This window comes from Harmonia axyridis, chromosome 6, assembly GCF_914767665.1.
Source record: "Harmonia axyridis chromosome 6, icHarAxyr1.1, whole genome shotgun sequence".
Taxonomy (NCBI): Eukaryota; Metazoa; Arthropoda; class Insecta; order Coleoptera; family Coccinellidae; genus Harmonia; species Harmonia axyridis.
In genome coordinates this window covers 17,591,079-17,615,895 of record NC_059506.1, presented here as the reverse complement: position 1 = coordinate 17,615,895, position 24,817 = coordinate 17,591,079, and the positions used below count along the sequence as shown (strand labels likewise).

General features: G+C 31.9%; 2 protein-coding genes across 8 annotated transcripts in view; one reads left to right on the top strand and one right to left on the bottom strand.

Moving 5' to 3' along the window:
• The first annotated feature begins 203 nt into the window (after positions 1 to 203).
• LOC123682900 (tubulin monoglutamylase TTLL4-like) overlaps positions 204 to 24,817 on the top strand; it is a 31,908-nt gene continuing 7,294 nt past the window's right edge. For 2 of the 6 annotated variants that reach the window (XM_045621718.1, XM_045621714.1), the window contains exons 1-11: positions 204 to 485; positions 684 to 1,924; positions 3,798 to 3,925; positions 6,120 to 6,335; positions 8,058 to 8,226; positions 8,284 to 8,389; positions 9,304 to 9,511; positions 11,504 to 11,630; positions 11,799 to 12,015; positions 12,218 to 12,476; positions 21,643 to 21,816. In XM_045621718.1, the coding sequence (XP_045477674.1) occupies positions 684 to 1,924; positions 3,798 to 3,925; positions 6,120 to 6,335; positions 8,058 to 8,226; positions 8,284 to 8,389; positions 9,304 to 9,511; positions 11,504 to 11,630; positions 11,799 to 12,015; positions 12,218 to 12,476; positions 21,643 to 21,816 (2,845 nt within the window). In that variant the 5' untranslated portion in view covers positions 204 to 485. Of the gene's footprint in view, positions 619 to 683; positions 1,925 to 3,797; positions 3,926 to 6,119; positions 6,336 to 8,057; positions 8,227 to 8,283; positions 8,390 to 9,303; positions 9,512 to 11,503; positions 11,631 to 11,798; positions 12,016 to 12,217; positions 12,477 to 21,642; positions 21,817 to 24,817 lie in introns of those variants that run through there. The other 4 variants (XM_045621717.1, XM_045621716.1, XM_045621715.1 and 1 more) reach the window with 4 other exon arrangements.
• On the bottom strand, positions 14,350 to 21,120 carry LOC123682903 (L-xylulose reductase-like). 2 transcript variants are annotated; one of them, XM_045621721.1, is made up of 3 exons: positions 20,744 to 21,120; positions 18,188 to 18,526; positions 14,350 to 14,862 (listed from the first exon to the last, which is right to left on the bottom strand). In XM_045621721.1, exons 1-3 carry the CDS (start codon positions 20,853 to 20,855, stop codon positions 14,456 to 14,458), a joined length of 858 nt encoding a protein of 285 aa, XP_045477677.1. In that variant the 5' UTR covers positions 20,856 to 21,120; the 3' UTR covers positions 14,350 to 14,455. The 2 variants fall into 2 exon arrangements, with proteins under 2 accessions (XP_045477677.1, XP_045477679.1); XM_045621723.1 differs by lacking the exon at positions 14,350 to 14,862 and adding an exon at positions 17,213 to 17,336 and having other exon boundaries at positions 20,744 to 21,119.

The following is a 24,817-nucleotide window of genomic DNA, read 5'->3' as shown; positions in this document are numbered from 1 at the left end:
GCTCTGTGAGTTTAACCACACTAGTTCAACATCTTTACATATATACATCGCTTTAATATTTTTTAAAATATTTTATTGTGTTAGAGCTGGATGAAAGTATTTTTCTTCAGGAATTATTATATTATATTATTATCAATTTCAGTGAGTTTCAGTAGTCTGATTATATTGGAGAGTAAGTAGTTCATATGTATCCATTTTGATCTTTTCCAAGGTGGTCCATTTTTTAATCGCCGAATTTAAGAGCGAATAATTTCATTTTACTTTTTTTATATATGTGGGGCATTGTACATTGAAAATTAAAAATATTTCTTTATTTTCTGCTATGCTATTCGTTTCAGTTTCATCTTAACCTTTTTGTTATAAAATTTTTTCCCGCTCGAAGAACCGCGGTAAAATTAGATAATAAATTGATTTTTTTAATGGATGTCCGATGGATGATTGTCTTAGAATTATAAAAACTGTTTTATCTTCACATAAAATTCAAGGTAAACTATCTTAGACTTTTTTCAAGTTTTAATTCCAAATAGAAATCTCATTTTGAAAAATGTGCCTTGAAGTTATTTTAGAAAATATATAGATATCAAAATAATTCTGACTTCTAGTTAAAGTAGAAGTAAGGTAGTAATTAGTAAATGAGTTGAATTAGTTTTGCAGAATTGTTATCAAAATCATCTTAATTTCAGATGCCTGGTCATGATATAACCTCTAATAGGAATCCTTTGAAATTGGAAGAATATCCATTGGAGTATCACAGTCTTTCAAGAGACGAAAACCTTAGGAAATACTCTTCTTTTGCAAGTGGATGCAAAACTTGTGAAAAAAATTGCTACAAACAACGTTCTAGTGAATGTAGTGAACCTTGTAAAAAAAAGACAAAAGAAATGAAAACTTGTGTGAAAAAGTACCTACCTAATGAGCAATATGAAAACAGGGAACTTGAATACAATTTGAAAGATAGTTGGTATGATACAAAACAAAAACAACTCGGCAAACCTTATGAGTGTTGCAGACTTTCATGTTTGAATGAAACAAACGGGCATCAATACTATGGGAGTTGTAGATTCAGATCAAATTTATGTGAATTGCCAACTTCATATATTAGGAATACAAATAATTGTCAACCAAATGAGGCTGTAACAGTTTTAAAAATGTCAGATGATGACAAAGAATATATTGAGTGTCTTGAAAACAGGGTCAAATCTTATGAAAAAACAATTAAATATGTTGAATATGCGGAAACTGCATCTGTTTTACAAGAAGAAAAGATAAATAAATGTCCATATGACGATAGATTACAAAAAACATGTGAAAAATTGGAAGGAATACAATCACATTTTAATTCTATTGTGAAAACTGAATGTTTAGATGAATTGAAACACCTTAAGAGTAAAATTGGGCATTCTAATCCCTTGGAAGTGAAGTCAAGTCCTCAAAATATATCTGACAATCATTTCAGTGACTTAAGAAATGTAAATGAAAAAGACAAGTATTGCCAAACTGAACCCTGTTTTTGTACAGAGGATTCTAGATCTAACCATTTTTATAATTGTAGTATACACTATGAAACCAGAACTTACTTCGATAAGAACATTCAAGATAGTAGAAAACCAAATTTCTCATCTCTATATGCTCAGGAAATGGAACATTTGAAAGAACAATTGGAGGAGTTGAGAAATTCTACTTATAGGAATAGTACTTCAGCTGAGATGGTGGTAGAATCTCTTATAGCAAAAGATAAAAAAATGGATGAAAAAGCTACTAAAGTAATTTCTAGAGATTCCCCCAGAGTTATAAGAAGATCAAGAACTAAGTTAATTCGAGTTAAGACTAGGGGTAGAGTGGCTAATACAATAAAAGTAAGAAGAATAAATACTAAAACCACTTTGTCTTCCAAGAGTCATATTGAAATGGAAGACTCACATAGGTAAGTTTGACATCTTTTTCACTTCATTAACATGTAAGATGTATGTTTGGGCACAATAGACCATTAGGTCGCAGTGCAATAGAACCCCCTTAAATGAAATATTAATCTAATTAAGATGTATGTTCACTTTATTTTCAAACATATTAATAATTATGTGATATGTAATGGGTTTATAGCAAAATATATATATTCCAAATTTTAAAGTAATGTGAATTGAACTGAATTCATAAGAAAGTCAAGTACAAGTACATTCAAAATTTTCATGGTATATCCTAATAATAATATAATATAATTATTAGTGCTGGGCATAATCGAATGTTTTCAATAATCCGTTATTCGATAACCGAGCATTTCAAAAATCGGATTTTTATTCGAATAAAAATCCACGTATGCAATATGACCTTCAATGCGTTAAAAATGTTTAAATATTTTCGGCAATAGCCTAAGATTCCCGAATACATTGCGCTAAGTAATAAACTACACATTTTATCACTTGGTAGACATTTGGATCATTCAGTCTTCTTCTTCTTCTCGTGCCTTATCCTCATTGGACGTTGGCGATTACTATGGCCCATCTGATCTTATTTGCTGCAGCCCGAAACAGCTCATTCAGTCACCGGGAACAATTCATTACTCAGCTGAATATGCGTCTTCGGGAAATCACTCTGATGCCTGAGATTTATGTCATTCATGAAATCTTTAAATTTTTTATTCCATTCACACCAATAATTAGGGAATACTTGAGTTCCTATTCCAAATTTATTTGAAACTGGAGTTGAAGTTTAATAAATTGTAAATATTATGCATTTGGCATGTCAGAGTAATCCCAACAAAATAATACATTTTCTGAATTGAAGCCAGAAAAGTACGAAGCAATTAATTAATTATTAGAAACTCTTATTCCTATAAAATAAAAGGGGATAGCTCTCATACATTTCAGTTCGAATGTTCCAACGAAAATAATTTAATCTTGGAACGATTAATTATTTCCGAAAATAAAAATGCGTCCTGGAGCCAAAAGTCATTTGTTTGGAAATACTTCAGCAAAGCTGATAATCAAGTGGCTGTGTGTCTATTTTGTGAAAAAATTTCCAAATATTTTGGGGGAACAACTAATCTTCATTTTTCCGTTTCAGTTTCTACTATTCAACGCCGATAAATTCAAATATTCTACACCTCAGTTTTCAGTAGAGTTCTGCGAAATATTCCCAAAAAAAAAGATCGCCCACACACATATTCTTCGCTGATCAAGTCCAAGTTATTTTGTTATTCGTTATTCCTAAATCCTAATTCTTTCTTATCCCGATTATCACGATTTAATCTACGAGCACGAGAATCGTAAATTGAATAATCGGAAATGTACAAGGATTCCTCATCGAGTACAAGTAGATACTGCTTATAAATAACAAAATCAAACGAAGACTTTCGAGATGCGAGTCTCCGCACTGAAGATAGAGTGCCGAGTATTTAGCGATGCGAACATTTCGATGCTCTGATGTTACCAAGCATTTTGAAAATCGGTTAACCGAGTATTTCTATCCGAGGATGCCCATCACTAATAATTATGAACCAAAAAAAAATATGCTTGCAATAAATCGAAATAATGATATTTTGTTGTAGTATTAAATCAAAAATATGTTGAATATTCTGGGATCCTTTCATTCAGTATGTACTCAAGATATTTTCATATTTTTATAATAATATTTAAATTAAATTTAATCAAATTATTTAAGTCAGTACAGGTATACTGGTAACAAGGCCTATACTTGTAAATTAGCTAAAACTAAATTAACAAATTCTTTCTGAACATATTTTTACATGTTATTTAGTTTATTTTCATCTTATTTAAAATTTGAGAGTATTTTTATTTCAGTGATTACAGTGACTCAGATATTAGTTTGAAAGAAATGGATGAAAATACACAGGAATCTGATTTAACACCAACTGAAAGTACAAGAAATGGTGTGAGACATGAGCCCCTTGTCTCTATTGAAAATACTGGTAAGGTTTTTTGAGTCCTTGTTTTCCGAACCAATCGCTCTATCATTTGGTCACAGTGTCGAATTTTGGACCTAGAAACTAGAAATTTTTAAGATAGGTACGGATCTCAAATACTGCAGTTAGATTCGTTAATGGGCGAAATTCGAAAATATGACCATCCTAAATTTTGTTTTTTTTTTACCATTTCAAAACTGCAGATTGAATAAAGATAAACATTTGCATTTAGATGAAGAATGACCATATAGAGCCTGGTGCTAAATTTCATTTTGATCGCTTCACCAGAACCAGTGAAAATTCAAAAAGAATATGTCAAGATTAGTGCAGAATTTTCAGAACTATAAATATTAGAGAAGAATATCGAAAAACCTAATATTTCAGTAACAATTTCAACCTAGTTGTGCATTTATTTGAAAAACGATAATTTCAAGCCTCTTGCAAAATTTTGTGCTGACATCAAAATAATAAAAAATCTTGGGCGCCCTTGCTTTCATTCGCCAATTTCATTCTTGGGGACCACATATTTGATTTATTAGCTCACCGACAGACTTTGCCATATAAAAGGTCATGTTATTTTAACACAAAAACCTTATGGGAACATTTATGTCTGATTTCAATTATTTAAGGAAATAAATGACTTCAAAAGTTTGATTCATGTCTATCGATATTTATTTTATTTATATAATTAATTAATAACAAAAAAGTATGCCTAGAATCATCTACATATACTTGTCAGTTCATTGTCAGTAGTAAGATACATAGAAACCCTGATGTGTGCACTGATTAGATTTTATTTCAGACTTTTTGAGATAGTCCAACTGTTGCTTTTTTAGAACTTACCAGAGTTCTGTAAGGTGGCGTTCTTCAAGATTATTCGAATTCCAGTTATCGTCTGTTATTTTCTAAAATAAATTGCCATTTTTGTAATTCAGTTGTGTTTTTGCAACATTGTATGGGTTTGATATTTCTAGTCATCCATCAGTGTTCAAATAACTTCCTATAAGTTTTTGTTCGCCAAAATCCTTTCATTGAATGAAATACGGTGAATATTAATATAGATATATTTTCAAGTCATATTCGTTGGAATTGAGAATAACTTTACATGCAATTACTGTCTAGATGGTGTTCGTAAGGGATTCAATAAATAAATATAAAAAAATAATAATATTTCAAACATTTTTATACTTCGATTACATATTCGATGTCCTAAAAATTGAATTTGATTGGGTCCACTTTAACTAGAATATTTTCCTCGTCTTATCATACCCAATTATTTCTAGTTCATTCATTCTACTACCTATTCTACATTCTTTCTTGGAAATTAATCCTATGTCAACCTGAATCTTCAAAAGAATGATGAGTCATCATACAAATGAAATTTTTTTTTCTACTTCCAATTTGTCACAGAAACCCCAAAGGCATCAACACCCAAATAAAAATTATTATCCATCATAAATAATATAAAAATAAACACACAAAAGCCTTCAACCTTTGATACTCCAACTTGAGTAATTTGTAGGCATTTTCTGTCAAATCTGACATTAGTTAAACTCCACTTAACGTTAAGCCGAACCAAATCTTAGGCTTAAATTTAAAGCGATTTAAGCTCCTCTTAAGTGGAATGTGTTAAGTGAAGCTTAAGCAATTTAATTTAAGGGGAACCTGTGAAATCGGTTCTTGGTAGGTATAATAATAATAATATAATTAAAATTCTCGCACTGACGCTCTTTTCCATTACAATAACCATAAATGAATATGATGCTTGCTGTTAGCTTACATTTTGAGGTAACTTAGTATCAAGTCCTAACTTTCTGCTACAATTTTTGTGTAAAACAACACGTAAATTAGAACACCTACTAACAAGTGTTTTAAAGCATATTTGTTATTAATAAATCATATCAATCGACATGAATTAAATTTTTGAAGCCATTTATTTCCTTAAATAATTGAAATCACACATATCTTCTCTTAATGTTTTTTTGTTATAATTACACGACCTTTCATATGTCAAAGTTTGTTGGTGAGCTAATAAATCACCCTGTATACCTATATGCAGTTATTTGGTCTTCAAGGGTGCAATTGGGGGATGAAAAAAGCTCCTGACTTCATGTCGGTGCTTTCCTCATTCTTTTTTACACAGGCAATTTTCAAATAACAAATTGTAGCCAAATTAATTTTATGACATGGTTTTTTTCAGGTTGTGGTGATTCTTCTGTTTGGCCAATTAGGGAAAGTCTATTTCCAAATGTTCCACCTTATATAAGTTTTAATTCTTTCAATGCTGAAGAACCAAGAAAAATGCCTATAGGGAGAAGATTCTTCAAATGGAAACTAAGTACTATAACACCAGTAGTAGTTAGAAAAGTTATATCAAACTCAGGATTTCCATTGGTTAGAAGTGAGTTTACTAGAGGTTTGTCCTGTCCTTTTTTTCTTATAATTTTTTCCAGTTCATGAAATGAGGTGTTTAGATTGCAATAAAAAGTATTTAGAAAATGTATAAATCCTCAGAAATTCAATAACTTTGTATATGGTCCTGTCCAGCAACAGTCCGATAACTTTTTTCTAGAAGGATTTTTTATCCAATCTTTTGATCTCCAGGGACAACCTGTTGTAGAGCCTCACTCAGTTGTAGTTGACAGTGTTGACATCCTGCCGCCTTGCGTCAATGCACTGATATGGTACTAACATCTCGCCTCTTCCGAACTGAATAATCATGATAATTCCCATTTAAAATAAATTTATCTTTATTGACATAAACATTACACATTACAAGATACATAGTGATGTTACTGTCAATATTCCCAGTTTCTTGAATAATTCTCTACAGCTTTTGTTATTGGTGTTTTGAATATATTCCTCACAAATTTTTCTATAACTTCACTGATATTCTTTCTTGGCTGATGTTTGGGCTCATTGTTCATTTGTACTTTGTTAGATTTGTCTTGTGCTAGTGAGTATTTTGTTTTTCATTCAACATCAGTAATATTTGGACCGTGGATCAAAATACTTGTACATCATCAAATAAGCAAAGATCAGTGCATGTAATAATATGTGGAAGATCATTGATGTTGTCCACAAATAACAGTGGACCTAACACAGAACATTGTGGTGCACCACAATGAATTGAATGTTTCCCCATTCCATACAGTTACTTGTTTTCTGTTGTCGAGGTATGACTTCTATTGTAGAATACCTCCTCTGAAGTCAGAGCTCTAGCTTGCTTAGTAGAAGTTGATGGTCTATGTAGCACCAAATGCTTTTGATAAATAGTAACATGCAATTTAACTTATTTATTTTGCGTCTAAGTGCTTGCAATTTAACTTATTTATTTTGCGTCTAAGTGCTTGTATAGTTGTTCTAAAATATTGACAATAGCAGTTGTTGTGGATCTATGTTTTAAAGCCATGTTGTTTGTGGTTGAGAAGTTTGAATTTGTCAAAAAATTTGGTAAGCCTAAATTTGAGTAGGGAGTCTAGTACCTCAGATAATGCTGGAAAAATAGTACAAGGATCACTTCTGCTGAAATATTCAAATAAAAAGTTTTTAGGCACAAGGAATCAAAATTTTGAAAGAAAATTAATTAATTAATGTTTACATACCACCCAATAATACTCCATTTTTGCAGTTTTAAGTATAAATGAGAAAGCGGAGTCTTAAATGTGATTGGTGGTAAGGTTAAGCTTTAATGAGTTAGCGAAAGCAGTTTGGGATATTTCCGTAAATTTGTGTTAGTAATTTTCAATTTCTGAAGACGACAATATCATAACCGAAATGATTCGTTAAACACTTTTAAATATTGTAACCGATTGTGTACTGCTCATAATATTCCAAATATTCAAATATGAAAAAAAAATAATGAAAACGAACGCTTCGTAAATATAAAGAGCATAAACAGTGAGAATATGGTTCCTCTTGAAGACTCCTCTGCAAGATTGACGATAATCCATACCAAACACAGTTCTGATAACCCTCTTCTGAACAGGAAAAATATCCAGAGTGTTTAATTCACACCATAGAACATCAAACCGAAACTCATCAAGCTCTTCGAGATAGGAGAAAAAATTAACTATTTTGTTGAATTTGCAGTGTTTTCATTTTAGGTGTTTTAATTTTTTTTATTCCTCAATTTCAGAATCTAATCAATGGATAGGTACTTGGGGTAAGCACATAAAGTCACCTATGTTTAAATCTTTGAAAAACAATCAAAAGCTTAACCATTTTCCTGGAACCTTCCAGTTAGGACGAAAGGATAGATTATGGCGGAATTTCCAGAGAATGATCAGTAACTATGGTCTAAAAGAGTAAGCTATTTAGTTTGAAATAATGTGTATTTAGTTCTTATGTTGATTATTTTTCAGATTTGGATTCCTTCCTTACACTTATATTCTACCTCAAGAGCTGAAGCAATTAAAGTACAATTGGGAGAATAAAAATGCTGGGGGTGAATGGTTTATTATAAAACCAGTAAGTATTAAAAAAAATGAAAAGTGCATACTAAAACTTTGTATTTAATTACAAAACTAAAGATAAAATAAACAAAGTAATTTGCACTAATCTTTGAATGTTTGCAACAATGGTTTTGACTTCAGGCAAATTGTAAACTATTGTTGTAATGATCAAAAGGTTATTGGAAATTACTTCTTTTATTTTAACTATAACCTGAGTTTTAAGTATGACACATATCAAGTATCTTGGAAACGGATGCACGATTTTTACAGACTTTGGTGTGATTATGGTGGTATTTACATTGATGTTGGATATTTCCTTTCTCTGGAATAATAATAAACTTGGTTATTTCAAAGGGGTCACCCTGTATATCCTTGCCATTTGAAATCCTTGAGAATTACTGAATATTTTTCATGTACCTAAATGCTGTAATTTGGCAGTTACAGAGCCGAAGTTATAATAATTCAGATTGGTTTAATTGTTACAATATGTTATCTAAATTTTCTACTACTCCAATGTGGGCGTACTTATAACATTAAACAAACGTATAAAGATTTTTAAAATTGACAAGTTTATTCAATCATTGCCATCTGAATGTAACAGATTAAATTCTGCTAAGATAATGTAAATGCAGCTGTAACTCCAAAATTATGTCATGTAGGTATAGAAAACAGCATGAAAAATATTCGGTATATCTTAAGGGTTTCAAAAATCAAAAAATATACAGGTTGATCCATTTGATAATCCCTGCACACCAAAATCTATAATAATGGTGCGATCCATTTCCGAGATAAATGAGGAGTTCTATACTTAAATTTCATCTATATAATGAATTTCGATCAAGTGAGGACCGAATCCAATGGAAAAATTCTTGATAAATTTCCCAACTTGGCATAAAATTGAAATCTTTATGGATTGATCTTGACTTTCAGCCTGCTTCTGCCAGAGGAGTTGGAATAAAAGTTATTAATAAGTGGGCACAATTACCTAAAAAGACTAATCTGGTGGTACAGAAGTACATAGCGAATCCTTATTTGATAAATGGGAGTAAATTTGATTTAAGGTTATATGTACTTGTAACTAGCTTCAATCCTTTGCGTGTCTATTTATACTCTGAAGGTCTAGTTAGATTTGCTAGTGGTAAGTTTAGATCTATATTATGCGATAATTTGTTTTACTCATTATGTTTCTCATCAGTATCAATGAAAGCATCATCTGATAGTGATTTTTTATTTAGCATGTAGTGTGAATATTCATATGAAATATTTCAAATATTTTTCGGTTTGTTATTTCAAATAGTGAACCTTTAGAATCGTTTGAGGAAGAATGTTCATCCTCTCTTGAAATATTTACACTTTACACAGTGGAATGAATAGAATTTCCTTTTATATGGATATGCAAAGAATCATATAAAAAGAAAAAATTATAATGAAATTGTAGGGGTAGGACATTTGGTTCTGAATACCAAATTAAGCATTTATAACTCAAAAACTTCAGGTTTAGGTTTAAAAAATTATTGATTCAGTATGATAAAATGTATGTATGGCTTCGATTGTTTTATTGTATTTCATTCCAAGTTTCAGAGAAATATTTTTTTCAATTTGATTCCTTGATTTTTGTCTTCAAATTTATGGATCTTGTTCCGAGTCAGGAGGATCAATGCCACATAGCAATCAAGTTTTTAGCGCTTATTTTCTAGCCGATAGTTTTAATCATTTCTTCACAATGTCTGTAATTTTCTAATTTTGAGTAGGGAATAGTGTCAAAAGTATTCGACTCACTAAGGAATGTGATTCTGTTCGTTCGTATACACGATAAATCTAGGCTTATAACCGAAGAACATACAAATCAGGCCAACGAATTATAAATGGCAGATTTCTATTTATGATTGTATTATTGATCTTACTTTCAGGATGTATTTCTCAATAATAATAATAATAAACGCAATTTATTGACCCAAGGGCCAAATGGCCATCGACAGTATTAGTCCTACAGCCAGGTAAATTTACAATATGAGAAAAATATGAGATTAAACAATGTTTGTAGATAAATATTTTGGAGATTTAACATTTGGACGGAAAGCAAAAAAAAAAAAAAAAAACATTATCTTATAGTGGTGAATCAGTATTTCTCATTTTCTGTAAAATTTCAAAACACTAATATAAACCATTTTGTTTTGTTCGCAAAAAAACAAATGAATTAGATATGAAACTAAGCACTATATCAATTGTCCTGCGGCAATGATTCTCCTGATTTGATAACAAAATCCATTAATACTGTCCACAAGATTTTTTAGAAATTTTGGATAAGCGTAGTTTCATAAAAGAAACTAAAAAGCGACTGTATCTGGTAATTTCTGATAATGACAATTTTGTTATCAAAGTCATTGTTAAAGCTGATATAAAAAAATATCTTGCAAATAGTGTGTTTCAAGTATGCTTTCAAGTATGGTATCAAATTCATAGGGACCTCGAATTATTTCATAAAACAAATTAATTTTGAAAATAAAAATCAGGTTATTATTTTGCAAAAAAAAATCTTGGAATCTTTGCACCACATAACCAGAAAATTGAGAAACATGTATTGGCATTATGGCTATTATTAGTACGTAAGTACGTCTTTCACCAGAGGACCTTTTAGTTTCAGAGTTATAAATTCAATTTTTTTGTCGACACATATAGTTCCGGAGTCAAGTCCTATTATATTTGAATTTTTCATATGTATGATATATGATTTCTTTTAACACATGTTGAAATATTTTGTGGTAATAAGAATAAGATTATTGTTTAACAGTTCAGAAAAAAAATTGAAATAAAAATGTTTATGATTAGCTGCAGAATTATAGATGAATTTAACAATTTTATTTGTATATAATTTTTCAAGTGCTCTCTGGACTCCATACTAAATTTTAAAGCTGAAGTTATCACCATCTCGCCCAAGGGATTTTTTGATTAGCGTTTTCCGCACGTTTAAACACATGTTTTGTCATCATCAAAAACTACCTGTAGTGTTTGATGATGACTAATTTGTTGTGGAAACATGCGTTAAACTCTAATTGAAAACTCATAGACAGGGGTGGTTTGATTTAAGGTTTCAAACTTCTGTAATCATTTATAGTTTAATACTTTTCAGTGAAATATAGTAATAACCCAAAAGACATAAAAGAGAAATACATGCACCTCACCAATTATAGTATAAACAAATTGTCAAGTAATTACACTGCCAATGATGATGCTCATTCGACACAAGGCCATAAGTGGTAAATATTATATTATAATTATTATTGCCCCAAATTTAATCAAACTTTGTATTTGTTCTTGTACATAATATTACTCACTCTTCCTCAAAAACAAAGAAATTATTGAAAAAGCTTTTCAGAAAAATAATTCATTTTTGAACATTTACAACCTAAACATTTTTGTTTTAGGACAATTACCAAGTTGTTGGAATATTTGAATAATGAAGGAGTAGATACTGAACGTCTATGGAAAAATTTAGAGATGCTGGTTGTGAAAACTATGATAGCTTGTGAAGAACCAATATCAGAATTATGCTCAGAAAATATGAACACCAGATATAATTGTTATGAGTTGTTTGGAATTGATGTACTTTTAGATGAGAAATTGAAACCTTGGTTATTGGAGGTATGGATATAAGTTTTATTTTATCATTTACCTTTTATTTACTTGATCAAAATGAAATTATAGATTATACTTGTATATATATATATATTGCTAGTCAGAAAGGTTAAAAAAATATTTAACAAATGTTGGCTTATTAGTTAAAAATCTAATTATATAATTAACTTCATTTATATAACTTATTAACTGGTCTTACCAATTACAGGTAAATATATCTCCTAGTCTGCACAGTTCATCACCATTAGATGAACATGTTAAAGGACCTTTAGTAAAAGCCCTTTTCAATATGGTGCAGTTTCATTTCCCTTCAAAGCTAGCTATGTTTGTGAAAACGGGTTTGAAGTGTTATGATCCCAAAATGTATACAGCTAATCTAACTCAAAAGGAGACCTACAAACACAGCAAATTTTTGAGCATGGAGAAAAGAGATGACTACTTAGGAACTATTTTGGACAACCTCACAGGTAATTCCTCTTTTCTCAATTAGTAATTTACTTATAATTTCGATATTCTAAAATATATTACATAGTAAATGTGACGGCCATTAATATTTTATTATTCAAATATCATCAACTATTTTGGACAACCTCGCAGGTAATTTCTCTTCTCTCAACTAGTAATTTTCTTATAATTTTGATATTCTGAAATATATTACATGGTGAATGTGACGGTCATTAATATCTTATTATTCAAAGATCATCGCCTGATTCGCGCCGTCTAAGAAGAATCTGGCTTGTGCTAATGAATTTCTAGTATTTGTTTGATATTGAGTCGTGACAAGTTTAAAAGAGTATCCTTTGAGCCATGATAGCGAATGATTGTTCTGAAACCTACATTTAGCTCACTATGAATCTGCCACCTGGTAAAACACATTGCCAGTATTGATGCATTAGAATTGATTAATTCGATTTTCTAGACCTTTTTTTCTGTCATTTATTGCATAACATACAATCTACTAATAATACAAGTATCAACTAATTGTGTTCAGTGAAAAATATCAGGACATCGACATTTCTACTCAATCACTATTCAAATGTTGTGGGAGATCTTCCGCCCATGTTTTCTTCAATCTTCTGATGCTTGGACCATCCATGTGAAGGTTCTGTATTTGATCATTTGGATGACCCTCTAGCCGTCCTTGATAATTAGTAGATAAGGATTTTATGACATCTGTTACATACAATATTTGGAGATCTTGTGTAGTCCTTGGTTAGTGACAGATCATGGTGCATTTGTAATCAATCTCAGAGTTTTTAATTGAAATCTTTGAATGGATTTCCTTCTGGATGAAACCCACAGTTGTATGCCATAGGTCCAGATGAGTTTGAGGACTGTCTTATAAATTTATAATTTATTTTGCTTGGTCAATTTTGATTTTATTCCAATAAGCCATAGCATTTGTCGAGTCTTTATGTCTAGTTATTTTCTTTTTGCTTCTGCCAAGTAAGTCGCTGGTCCAGGTGTATGCCAAAGTATTTGACACTTGTTTCTGTGGGAATATTAACTCCATTCAGAGTTACTTTGGGCTTAGTTGGTCCAGGTGTTTTTGAATTTGTCTAGAGGAAATAATAATTTCATCGTCGGAACACTGTCTTCCGATGATGAAATTATTATTTCCTCTAGACAAATTCAAAAACACCTGGACCAACTGAGCCCAAAGTATCGGCAAATGCGGCAATGATTGTATCAAGCGTTTCCGGTATGTCAGTAGTTTAGAGTAAGTAGAAAAAAGGACCTAACACATTTCCTTGTGGTTCACCTGATTTTATGGGGAGGTATCCTGACAGTCACTGAATATAACTGAAAAATTTCTATCAGTGAGGTTGGATCTCAGAACCAGATAATAATTGTAGTTTAGATTTTTTTTATTTTTTATATAATAGGCCTGCATGCCAGACTTTATTGAATGCTTGGGAGATATCCAGAAGGACCCCAATGCAGAATTGTTTTTTTTTAAAGAGTTTGCAATGACGTTGACTTAAGGTCTTCCAGTAAATCACTACCGCTGTAGCTACTTTTCAAAAATGGCTGCACCCACATCTTTTTCTTCTTCCTTCCATTTGTTGGACAAATTACTACACAAGCTGCTGCCGCAATAAAAATATTGTCATCGTCCATTTCTGCCATATTTGTATCGTACACTATTTTCAACTGTGGAAATCAGTCAGACATAATGTATTTGCATAGGTGCAACAAAAAAATGTTAGGAACATTTGTTAGTGACAAATTTCGCAACAATGTTTTTGTGCGTACAGTTTGTTGAAAACATTGTCAGTAACTTTGTTACTAACATTGTTTTAATTTAATTGACTGTTTCTGAAAACAAACTACTTCCAATATTTTTTACAACATTTTATATATGTATAACAATTGTATAATTTTAAATTCAAATTTTATATGGTTCAAAAATATAATATATAGCTAAAACAAATAAAAAGAAATTTTAACAAGCTGAAAAACCACCATCCACAGGCATTATATAACCAGTAATCATTGAGGATTTGTCACTTAATAAAAACAGAATTGCTTGAACCGCCTCATGGATCTCACCAAATCTCTTCATCGGTATTTTTGCTATTATATTTTTGGACTCCTTTCCTTTGCTCCATACGATTCTGGCAGTTTTTGTCATGACAATTGAAGGACTAATGCAGTTTATTCTTATACCATGTGGGCCAAACTCTATCGCAGCTGCCCTTGTAAATGCTTCCACTGCAGCCTTAGAGGCTCCAAATAAACCATGTCTTTTAATTCCGAATGTGCTTGATTGTGAACTTATGGAAACAATGGAACCTTTAGCTTTTCGTTTGATAAGTAATTGGGCAAAAAGCTTGGTAATGTTGATCAAACCTAGAGGCAAAATGTATTTTTTTTTAGGTTTTTCTTTGAGCGAAGTAGTAACTTTTTACAGATTCTAGATTTTGTTTACGGGCTGCAATGGTTCTTTCAACAGGAATAACTTTTTATTTTTCTCATGATTACAAAACCACAAACTCGATCAAAATGTTGTGTCATTAGAACCTGAGGAAATTCAAAAATAATATCGAAAAAAATTATCTTATATTTCTTTGACCATAAAAATGAAAGGATTTTGGGTGTATAAATTAACAATTTCGAATTGATCACAGATTATAAAAAAATTAATCAAATTTTAGAAAAATATATACATATCCAAGTGAAATTTGCGTGTATAGAATAACAATTCCAAGGTTAGTGCAAAATTTCGTGTTAATAGAAATTTTAATCAGAATATCGAAAACAAATGAAAACAAATCTGAGCGTTCGTTAATTATTACGCCCTTGGAAACCACATCACTATAATGTAGACATGGCATTCTCCCATGGGCGCGCATGAATGCGAGCGCTCATCAGATATTGACTTCGCGTCAGTGCTATCCTCATTTTTTAAAGAACAAATATGATTGAAAAATTAGAGAAGTAGCCCACCAAAACAACAATTGTTGAATAAAGTGTCTAAAAACATAATTATCAGTAGTGATGTTTATCACAAGTGGTTGAATTTTCGCGATAAGTCTGTCGAATTATTTCATAATGAACATGTTGGAGGATCCTACTAATTCAGTATCGCATACTGGCGGGCAACTCAGCGATTCATGTTTATAACTGATATTTCAGAATAAACTACATATTATATTATTATCATTATTATCGATACGTTAAGGTATGGTTTCCTGGGACAGTTTCCGTCGACCGTTTCGTTTCAACGACTTTATCTAACCAATCGCAATTCTAGCAATTGCGTAGGTGAGCGGAGCTACGCGAAACGAGGCGGCCAACGGAAATTATCCGAGGAAACATAACCTTTAAAAGGCCAGTAAACAGACCCCGGTCTACCATAGTAAAACAGATTTTTTTGGCAAAATTCGATTTTATTATTCAACATAGTTGCCTTCGAGGGCGATACAGCGATTATAGCGATCTTCCAACTTTTCGATACCATTTTTGTTGTACGATTTGTCTTTTGCTTCAAAATAAGCATCAGTTTCGGCGATTGCTTCTTCATTGGCGCTGAATTTCTTTCCAAAAAGCAATCTGTTGATTTCTGAGAACAAAAAAAATTCGCTGGGGGCAGATCTGGCGAATACGGTGGATGCAGAAGCAATTCGAAACCCAATTCATGCAATTTTGCCATTGTTTTTATTGATTTGTGACACGGCGCATTGTCTTGACGAAACAGTACCTTTCTTTCTTCAAATGGGGCCGTTTTTTATCGATTTTATCCTTTCAACGATCCAATAACGCTATATTATAATCGTTGTTATTACTTGCGCATCCCAGAATACTGATACCATAACCCTGCCAGCTGACTGTTGTGTTTTTCTTGCTTTGGATTCGGTTCATCGTGTGCAGTCCACTCATCTGATTATCGATTGTACTCCGCAGTGAAATGATGGAGCCATGTTTCATCCATTGACACATATCGAAGCAAAAATTCAAGTTTATTGCGTTTAAACAGCTTCAAACATTGCTCAAAATCGTTAACACGTTGTTGCTTTTGATCGATTGTGAACTCGCGCGGCACCCATTTTGCACACAGCTTTCTTATGTACAAATATTCGTGAATGATATGATGTACACGTTCAGATGATATCTTCACAATGTCTGCTATTTCGATCAACTTCACTTTACAGTCATTCAAAATTATTTTGTGATCTTTTTTTATTTTTTCGTCGGTGACAGCCTCTTTTGGGCGTCCACTGCGTTCGCCGTGTTCGGTGCTCATTTCAACACGTTTAAACTTAGCATACCAATCAATGATGGTTGATTTTTTGGTGCAGACCCCGCAAACTCTTCATCAATCCAAGATTTTCCTTCGACCGTATTTTTTCAAAAAGCAATATTTTATCAGCACACGAAATTCTTTTTTTTTTTCATCTTTTTTCAAATAATAAAAGTAGCTACACTCACAACGCAATATCTCACAAACTAATGGTCGGATTGCTGTCAAATTTTGACTAGTATCGTTTGAAGGTTGGTACTCACTAAAAATCATATGGATTTAATTCTAGCACCGCCATCTGTTCATCTGACCGGAAAATTTTCAATTGTCCTAATAATAATCGGTACCGATTATTATCAACGTATCAATGGATAATAAATTAGTAGGATTCCACCACTGTCTTGTTAGAAAACGCAACTCGTTCTGCTGACTCGTTATGGTTCCTTCAATCAGCTTATTTCAGTTATGAAATAATAAATTCAATCTCTAATGGATTTTATTGGACTATTTCACAAACTAAATGGAAAATAAAAATTCTGGAATTCGGCAGAATGATTTATATTTGACGTTGAACTTCACATATCTGAAAAACAGAAAATATGCCAGTCAGAGTCAAGAGTCAGGTTTATAGATTATCGATTATCGAAATTTGTGTAGAGCTCTTGATTGTTTCATTTGACAATAGCTTGAAATAGTCACATTACTTTTGCTAATGTTACAGCAAGTCAACATAATTCATCAGTTGTTCGAAACTGGTATGTTAGAGACAAGTATGAAACTGTCGCATACAGGGTGAGTCAATAGTTATAGATCGGTCGATAACTCTTGTAAATTTTTTGACTAGGAGAATGAAATTTTGACGGAATCCACAATACCCAGCGCATAAGCTCGACATGAAATGCGAATTATTCAAAAACTATTCATTTTAGCCAAAACATGTCTCAACAAAAAATGAAGGGTATCACTAGGGTATCCAAGGGGCAAAAAATAATCAGGGCATGTCATTTGAACTAACTTATTGACATTTTTAAGGTGATTTTCTAAAAATCGCAGTGTCTTTCGGACCACCTATGTATAGTGATCTGTAAATTTGCAGAAGACATGAACACTTTACGGGAATCCAATAAACAAATCATACAATTGAACTTGAACGGTTTTCAAGATAAGTTTAAACCATATTAACCAAATTTTTCGAAAAAGGAGGCCTACGTCAAAAAGTAGCACAGATAAATGATGACAAGTGGGGTAATTCGAAATCAGAATTTTATGGAGATTATGAGTATTGATTAAAAAAAATTGGGCATTCCAATTTAAAAATAACTTGAGCTTAGCGCTGAGTACTGTCCTAGCACAAAATTTTCATGAGCTATAGTATCGAGCACTATTGACTCACCGTGTATATGAATTTTTCAGTTCTTCTATACACTATCTAACCTTTGGTATTGATGTTGAAGATTTCATCAAATTGATCCTCTGTTGTATTCAATATTGATCCTAGATACGACACTCCAGCACAGTTCACTAGGAAATCTATATCTCCTATATTGCTTAGTTTCCTTTCTAACGCAGACCATTTAGATATGTCAATGAATAATGGATGTAAACCACTGACTTCTGCACACAAAATTTCCAAATCAGCTTCAGTTCTGCCTAGTGCTATCACTTGAGCGCCAAGATAATGGAGATTTTTCACTAAGTTTTTGCCGATTCCTCTCGTTGCGCCAGTAACTAATACCCTTTTACCTTTGAAATACTCGGAATGAGCTACTGGGCCTAAAAATTAACCAAATAACCATAACTTATTGTCAAGTATACAGGGTGAGTCTTTGACTTGTACATATATTCTTGAGGTTAAAAGGAACACTTTTTTCTTTTACCATTTTTTCCGATTCGGCCTAGGTAAAAAGATACAGCCATTTCAAATTTTCAGTATAAAATTATACCATTTGAACGTCATAAACTCACATTATACATTCCATTTGTTGAACGAAGTAGTATTTATAATAAAATAAATCAGTTATTCCAATTTCGTTGACGCTAAATATAAAATATTTTTCTCTTGAATTTCTCATTTTCGATAATTATAACGAATTGAGCTCGCTACAATCCATCTTAGCTCCGATATTCATATCCATTCATTTATTATCGTTGTTTATTTCATTTCGTGCAAGAATTACCATTTAACTTTACATTCTCAAATAAATGATATTCATCTGTAAAAGTTCTAACACGGATTAGTCTGTGATTCTAAATTTGCACTTCAAATTTCGAGTGTTGCCAAATTTAAACACAGAACACTAGAATGACAAAAATTTCTCAATATATGTATAGGTAAGTTCGAATAGTCTATGTTCTAAACTGAGATATTTATTTACAGTTTACACTATTATTGTTATACGATATTATGTTAACATGAAATGAAAATCTTCAAAGATTTGAAGAAACCCAACAGAATATTGTTCCGTACATATTTTCAAGTACAATTTCCGAAAAAATCATGTGTATACAAAATAAATCAATATGCATTCTGATATAAAGCAATTTCTTTCCTTCATGGAATGAAGCATTCATAAAAATATTGATCAGCATCAATATTTTTGAAGCCATTAGTATGAAAATATGGAAATGAAATGTTATGGCTCTGTAATCAACGGAAAATGGATGACTCCACTTGTAATCGAATTTGTTCTGTTATGTGTACATTATTTGTAGACACTCAATTTGTTTTTACATTAAAACAATTATGGCCCTCTTGAAAGTATTTCGATCATATGCTCTAGGATGAATTAATCGAATAGCTGAAGAATAAAAGTATTCAATCTCAATCACATGAAAATTTGTATAGTATGTACCTAGTGGTATGTTTCGATGTAAGCTTGAATAACCTGAAGAAGAATACAGTAATACTCGATAGCAGCAGTCTTCAGTGGGATTTTCAGACTTTGATTGTTGTCATTATAATGGGACTATTTTGTGAAAACTTTTTTAAACATAGGCTTCGAAAGTGATCTGTATTCGTCAAAAGAAAATGTTGATTTTAATGAAGTATTTTCATATTATCAGAGCTTTGCCAAACCTCAGTAATTTGTGATCGGATTGAGGAGTTGAGGTGAGCTTATTCAAATGACATCATTTTCGAACTAAGTTGGCTCCTACTTCAATTCTCTAAAATCTGAGACATAACATCATAGGAAATATTCATTTTCCACAAGAGAACGGAGTTGTATTTAGCCAAAGTACCCAATTTTTTGAATTTCACATATAATTTAAATAATACTTTTATTTTTCAAATTAGCCAAATATTTATTAATGAGCATTCAATTTATATTGACGAGTTTGTTTTTTCGAATTTCTGGTATTTTTATGGAATGTAATGTTCATAATGAAGAAACTGAAAGATATGGAAGGAATCTTGTGTTTGGAAAAGATGCATTACATCAAGGAAAAGCTATATTCCAGAAATTATTTCCTTCTATAAAATAATTTACGAGATATAGCCGAAAATTACATTATTTTATCGATTTTCAACAGTCATCTTTTTAATTGGGCCGAATCGGAAAAAATTGTAAAGGTGTTTCTTTTGACCTCAGGAATTTTCGGTTGAAATATATGTACAAGTCACAAGACTATGTATATATACATATATATTTTGTATATGATGAATTTCAAGTTTCCCAAAATACTTTTGAAAAAAAAACCAATCCATAACGTCAACATTTCTAATTTACAATATTTTTGATTGGGTGATATTTGAGTAAGTCTTCTTTGTAATGGAATCAAAATACTCTTTTGTGATTGTTTTTATGGCGTTTTCTGAATTTATAACAAAAATTCAATTTTGTTCGATATTTCAACTAACACACAGTATGTTAATATAACTTTTAGCTTGAGCATTTTTGTCTAACTAATAATTATATCCCAATTCTTCTAGGAATTGTGATAATGTGATAATACAATTAATGAGGTGTTACACTCTTTTACAAGACTCACCCAGTGGTAATGTAATAACTGGAGTAAAGTTTATTGCGCTCAATCTAGGATTTTTCTCACTGGATTTTCTTCGTTTTGAAATGCAACCACAGTTTTCATCTTCGGATTCCATTAATTATATATTTCTTCGAAAAAAAAAACCAAAATTTTAAATTTTCTAGTTGACATACTGACATATATTTTCAAGTTAAGATTTTTCGTTGTTTTCTCTTATTTTTCAACAGAAATCAGTTCGCAAAATTGACGTAACTTAATGTAATTATCCCATTTGATTAGTCTGATATCAATTATATTATTAAATCATAAATGTTTCATTGATTGGTGGATATTGCTTATTGAATTTCTTCTCGTCTATTTGTACATTCAATAATATGTATTAGTCATTATATCGACAAAAAACTTTATGTTCATTTTCGAATTTTATTCTCTATGTTCCGATCAGCCGGTGAGCGGAAGAAAAAGTACAATTCCGTTAGTCCTTGACATTTACTATGTGATGTCAAGTACAGATCATAGAGTAATAATCGAAGATAGTACTCTGAGGTACACATTATTTCAAAGGTTTGAGTTATTGTTGAAAATTGTAAATAGAAAGTTTGATGGAATATGAATACATATATAAACCAATGATCTAATAATACATATATGTAATACGTTCGGTATATACCACACCGTTCGCACCATTCCCACCGTAAGCCACACCGTCCGCACTGTTCTGCGTTCGGTAAATGTCAACTGGATACATCTAACACCGGTGCTCAACCTTTCACACCGTCTAGATAGGCCGAGAAAACGGTGCGAACTGTAGACCATAGATTCTTTCGATTAGTTGAGATAGCAAAATGTATACTGAGCATAAATACTTTTATATTAATTTTTAATATTGTTTTATTGAATAGGAGATGACGTCAGGCACCTCATCCAAGCTGAGGACGAATTTATTGTGAAAGAAAAATTCATAAGGATATTCCCTACTGCATCCACCTACAAGTTACTTAATTTCATGACTCCAAGGTATTATAACCGTCTCTTTGATGCTTGGGAAACCAAATATGGAAACAATAGAGAAGAAGGTAAATATTAAATGTTAAATATTTTTTCAATTCTCCGTAGTTATGCATCCTAACCTCTGTTCAACCATTAACATTTTTTCTTTTTTTTTATATTTAATTATGTAAACACCTTTGTGTCATTAATTGTTCAATTGGATACGATGCTCCCTCGTCTCTCAAGCTACTGGACATTCGGAAATTTTGTGGAATCGGGTCCGAATCTACATACCGCTCCGTGGCGGAAACTGATTGAATGCGTTCAGCAGAAAATTCATAGAATATTGTCAACTGTTCCACAACTGTTGAGTCTGCTGAACGCGTCTAAGATGTCTAAAAACATCTTAAACGCGCCCATTTTGAAGAGTAATGTCACTTTAATAATTTTAACGTTTTCAAATTAAGTTGATACCCATTATTGTGAATGTTTTGCTGATTAATTCATATAGAGAAGATGAAATATACAACTCCAGAAGACAAGTAGCTAATGTTACCATACAGAATTTCTTGCCAGAAAAATTTAAAAAAATATAAAGGTGTGTACAAAAATTTTTAAGATTGGTATAGCAGGAAGAACATCGTTTACAGCGAACGTTTTTTTGGTATAATTTAGTTAACTTAGCACTAAATATAATGCATCGTCTCTATGGACTTTCCACTCCATGCTAAAAAGCGCACTCGACATGAATAATGGAATCAATAGAGAGATTTTTTTTTAAATTACGTGCAACACGTTGCTATATGTAACAGGCCCATTGAAAAGTCCATAGTAACACATTTTTTTGCCAAAATTCAATTTTATTTTTCACCTTCGAGGGCGATACAGCGATTATAGCGTTTCAAAATAGGCATCAGTTTCGGCTATTACTGCATGTAATGGATGCAGAAACAATTCGAAGCCCAATTCATGCAATTTTGTCAATGTTTTCATTGATTTGTGACACGGCGCATTGTCTTGATGAAACAGCACCTTTTTTTCTTCACATGGGGACGTTTTTAACGTTTTCATCCTTTAAACGTTCCAATAACGCTATATAATAATCCCTCTTGATGGTCTGGCACCTTTGGAGGTAATCAATGAATATTATACCTTACGCATCCCAGAATATTGATGCCATAACCTTGCCAGTTGACTGTTGTGTTTGTCCTCGCTTTGGATTCGGTTAATCGTGTGCAGTCCACTCACTTGACTGTAGATTGGACGCCAAAGTGAAATTATGGAGCTATGTTTCATCCATCGTCACATATCGACGCAAAAATTTAGGTTTATTGCACTTAAACAGCTTCAAACACTGCTCATTAACTTAACACGTTGTTGCTTTTGATCGATTCTGAGCTCGCGCGGCACCCATTTTGCACACAGCTTTCTCATGTACAAATATTCGTGAATGATACGATGTACACGTTCAGATGATATCTTAACAATGTCTGCTATCTCGATCAACTTCACTTTACGGTCATTCAAAATTATTTTGAGAACTTTTTTGATGTTTTCGTCGGTGACAGCCTCTTTTGGGCTTCCACTGCGTTCGCCGTCTTTGGTGCTCATTTCACCACGTCTTAACTTAGCATACCAATCAATGACGGTTGATTTTCCTGATGCAGACCCCGGAAACTCTTCATCAAGCCAAGATTTTGCTTCAACTCTATGTTTTCCCTTCAAAAAGCAATATTTCATCAGCAAATTCTTTTTCTTTTTTCATCTTTTTTCAAACAACAAAATACTAATGGTCGGACTGCTGTCAAATTTTGACACGTATCGTTTGAAGGTTGGTACTAAGATGTCTTAAAACATGGTGAATGCACTCGTCAAATTTTGAATGCAATGACATTCGACCAAATTGAAAATATTAGTTTTAGTTCGTGGCGGCGCCGCAATGTCATACTTGTCATTTCGATCTTTTTCCGTTGTTTTTGATTGGATACATTAATTGAAACCCGATACTGACCAATCAAAAGCGACGTGTAACCGAGTATGATCGTGCAAAGTCGTGAAACAAAACACGAAACGTTTACTGGAATTAATTCAGATATTTGTAATAGAGACAGTTTATTGGTATTTCAATTACAAGAATTACTTCCATAGATCATAACTATAATGAAAGATATACATATAAGTACATAATGGCACAAAACTCGTAAATAATAAATAACAAGAATCTTAATTTGTTGATAGCGCTACCTACAGTTGACATAACGAAGCTTAACTAATATTCTCAAAATTGGCAAAACAAAAGCTAATCACTTCATACACCTGGTTTTTAGACATCTTAGTTGGTACTAATTAAAAATCATATGGATTTAATACTAGCACCGCCATCTGTGTATCAGACCGGATACTTTTCAATTGGCCTAATACACACGGAAATATTGTGTATTTTTTTCCCAATATTCTTCTTGAATTTTCTACGGTCCTGATTATGTAATCAGCTTGTAACTCCGCAAGGAGCTTGAAATGGTCATTTCATATCAACACCCAAAATCTCAACTCGGTTTGTTTTATTTGAATTATTTAAAAATAATTTTTCACTATTCTGCTGCTTGAGTTTTCTATCAATCTGATAATAGTCCATTAAATATATACATTTTTCCTGGAAAAAATTCTGAACTCAAGGAAATTTTCAAAAGTTGCTCGGGGATACTGTGGGGTAGCATGTGGGATGACTGTCTAGTTATCCAACGTGAGGAACTTGTGCTAAGTTAGGAGGACATTTTACGGCTTTTTATGGCTTTGTGCTCATAACTTCTACAATGAGTGGTTTTCTACCGAAAAAATCATTATCAAAATTGTAGAGCATTAAATTTGCTACAATTTTGTTGTCTCTAAACTTCTTCCTTAACCTAATATCAACCGAGATACAGCTGATCAAAATTAGAGGAATTTTTTCAAAATGGCAAAAAACGAAGCAAATGGTTTTCAATTCGAACAACTCTGCAAATAATTTTTACCGAATTCCAATATGAAGAATTTATTCCTTTTTTTATTTTTATGACTTATAACTGCAATTCGATGTTTTTCATGTGG

Excerpts from the sequence above, each read along its gene's own strand:
- LOC123682903 (XM_045621721.1), bottom strand. The coding sequence starts at position 20,855 with ATGGAATCCGAAGATGAAAACTGTGGTTGCATTTCAAAACGAAGAAAA. Across the intron at positions 18,527-20,743 it reads AGTTATTACATTACCACTGG|GCCCAGTAGCTCATTCCGAG; the intron begins GTGAGTCTTGTA and ends GTTAATTTTTAG. Across the intron at positions 14,863-18,187 it reads CTTCAACATCAATACCAAAG|GTTTGATCAACATTACCAAG; the intron begins GTTAGATAGTGT and ends TTTTGCCTCTAG.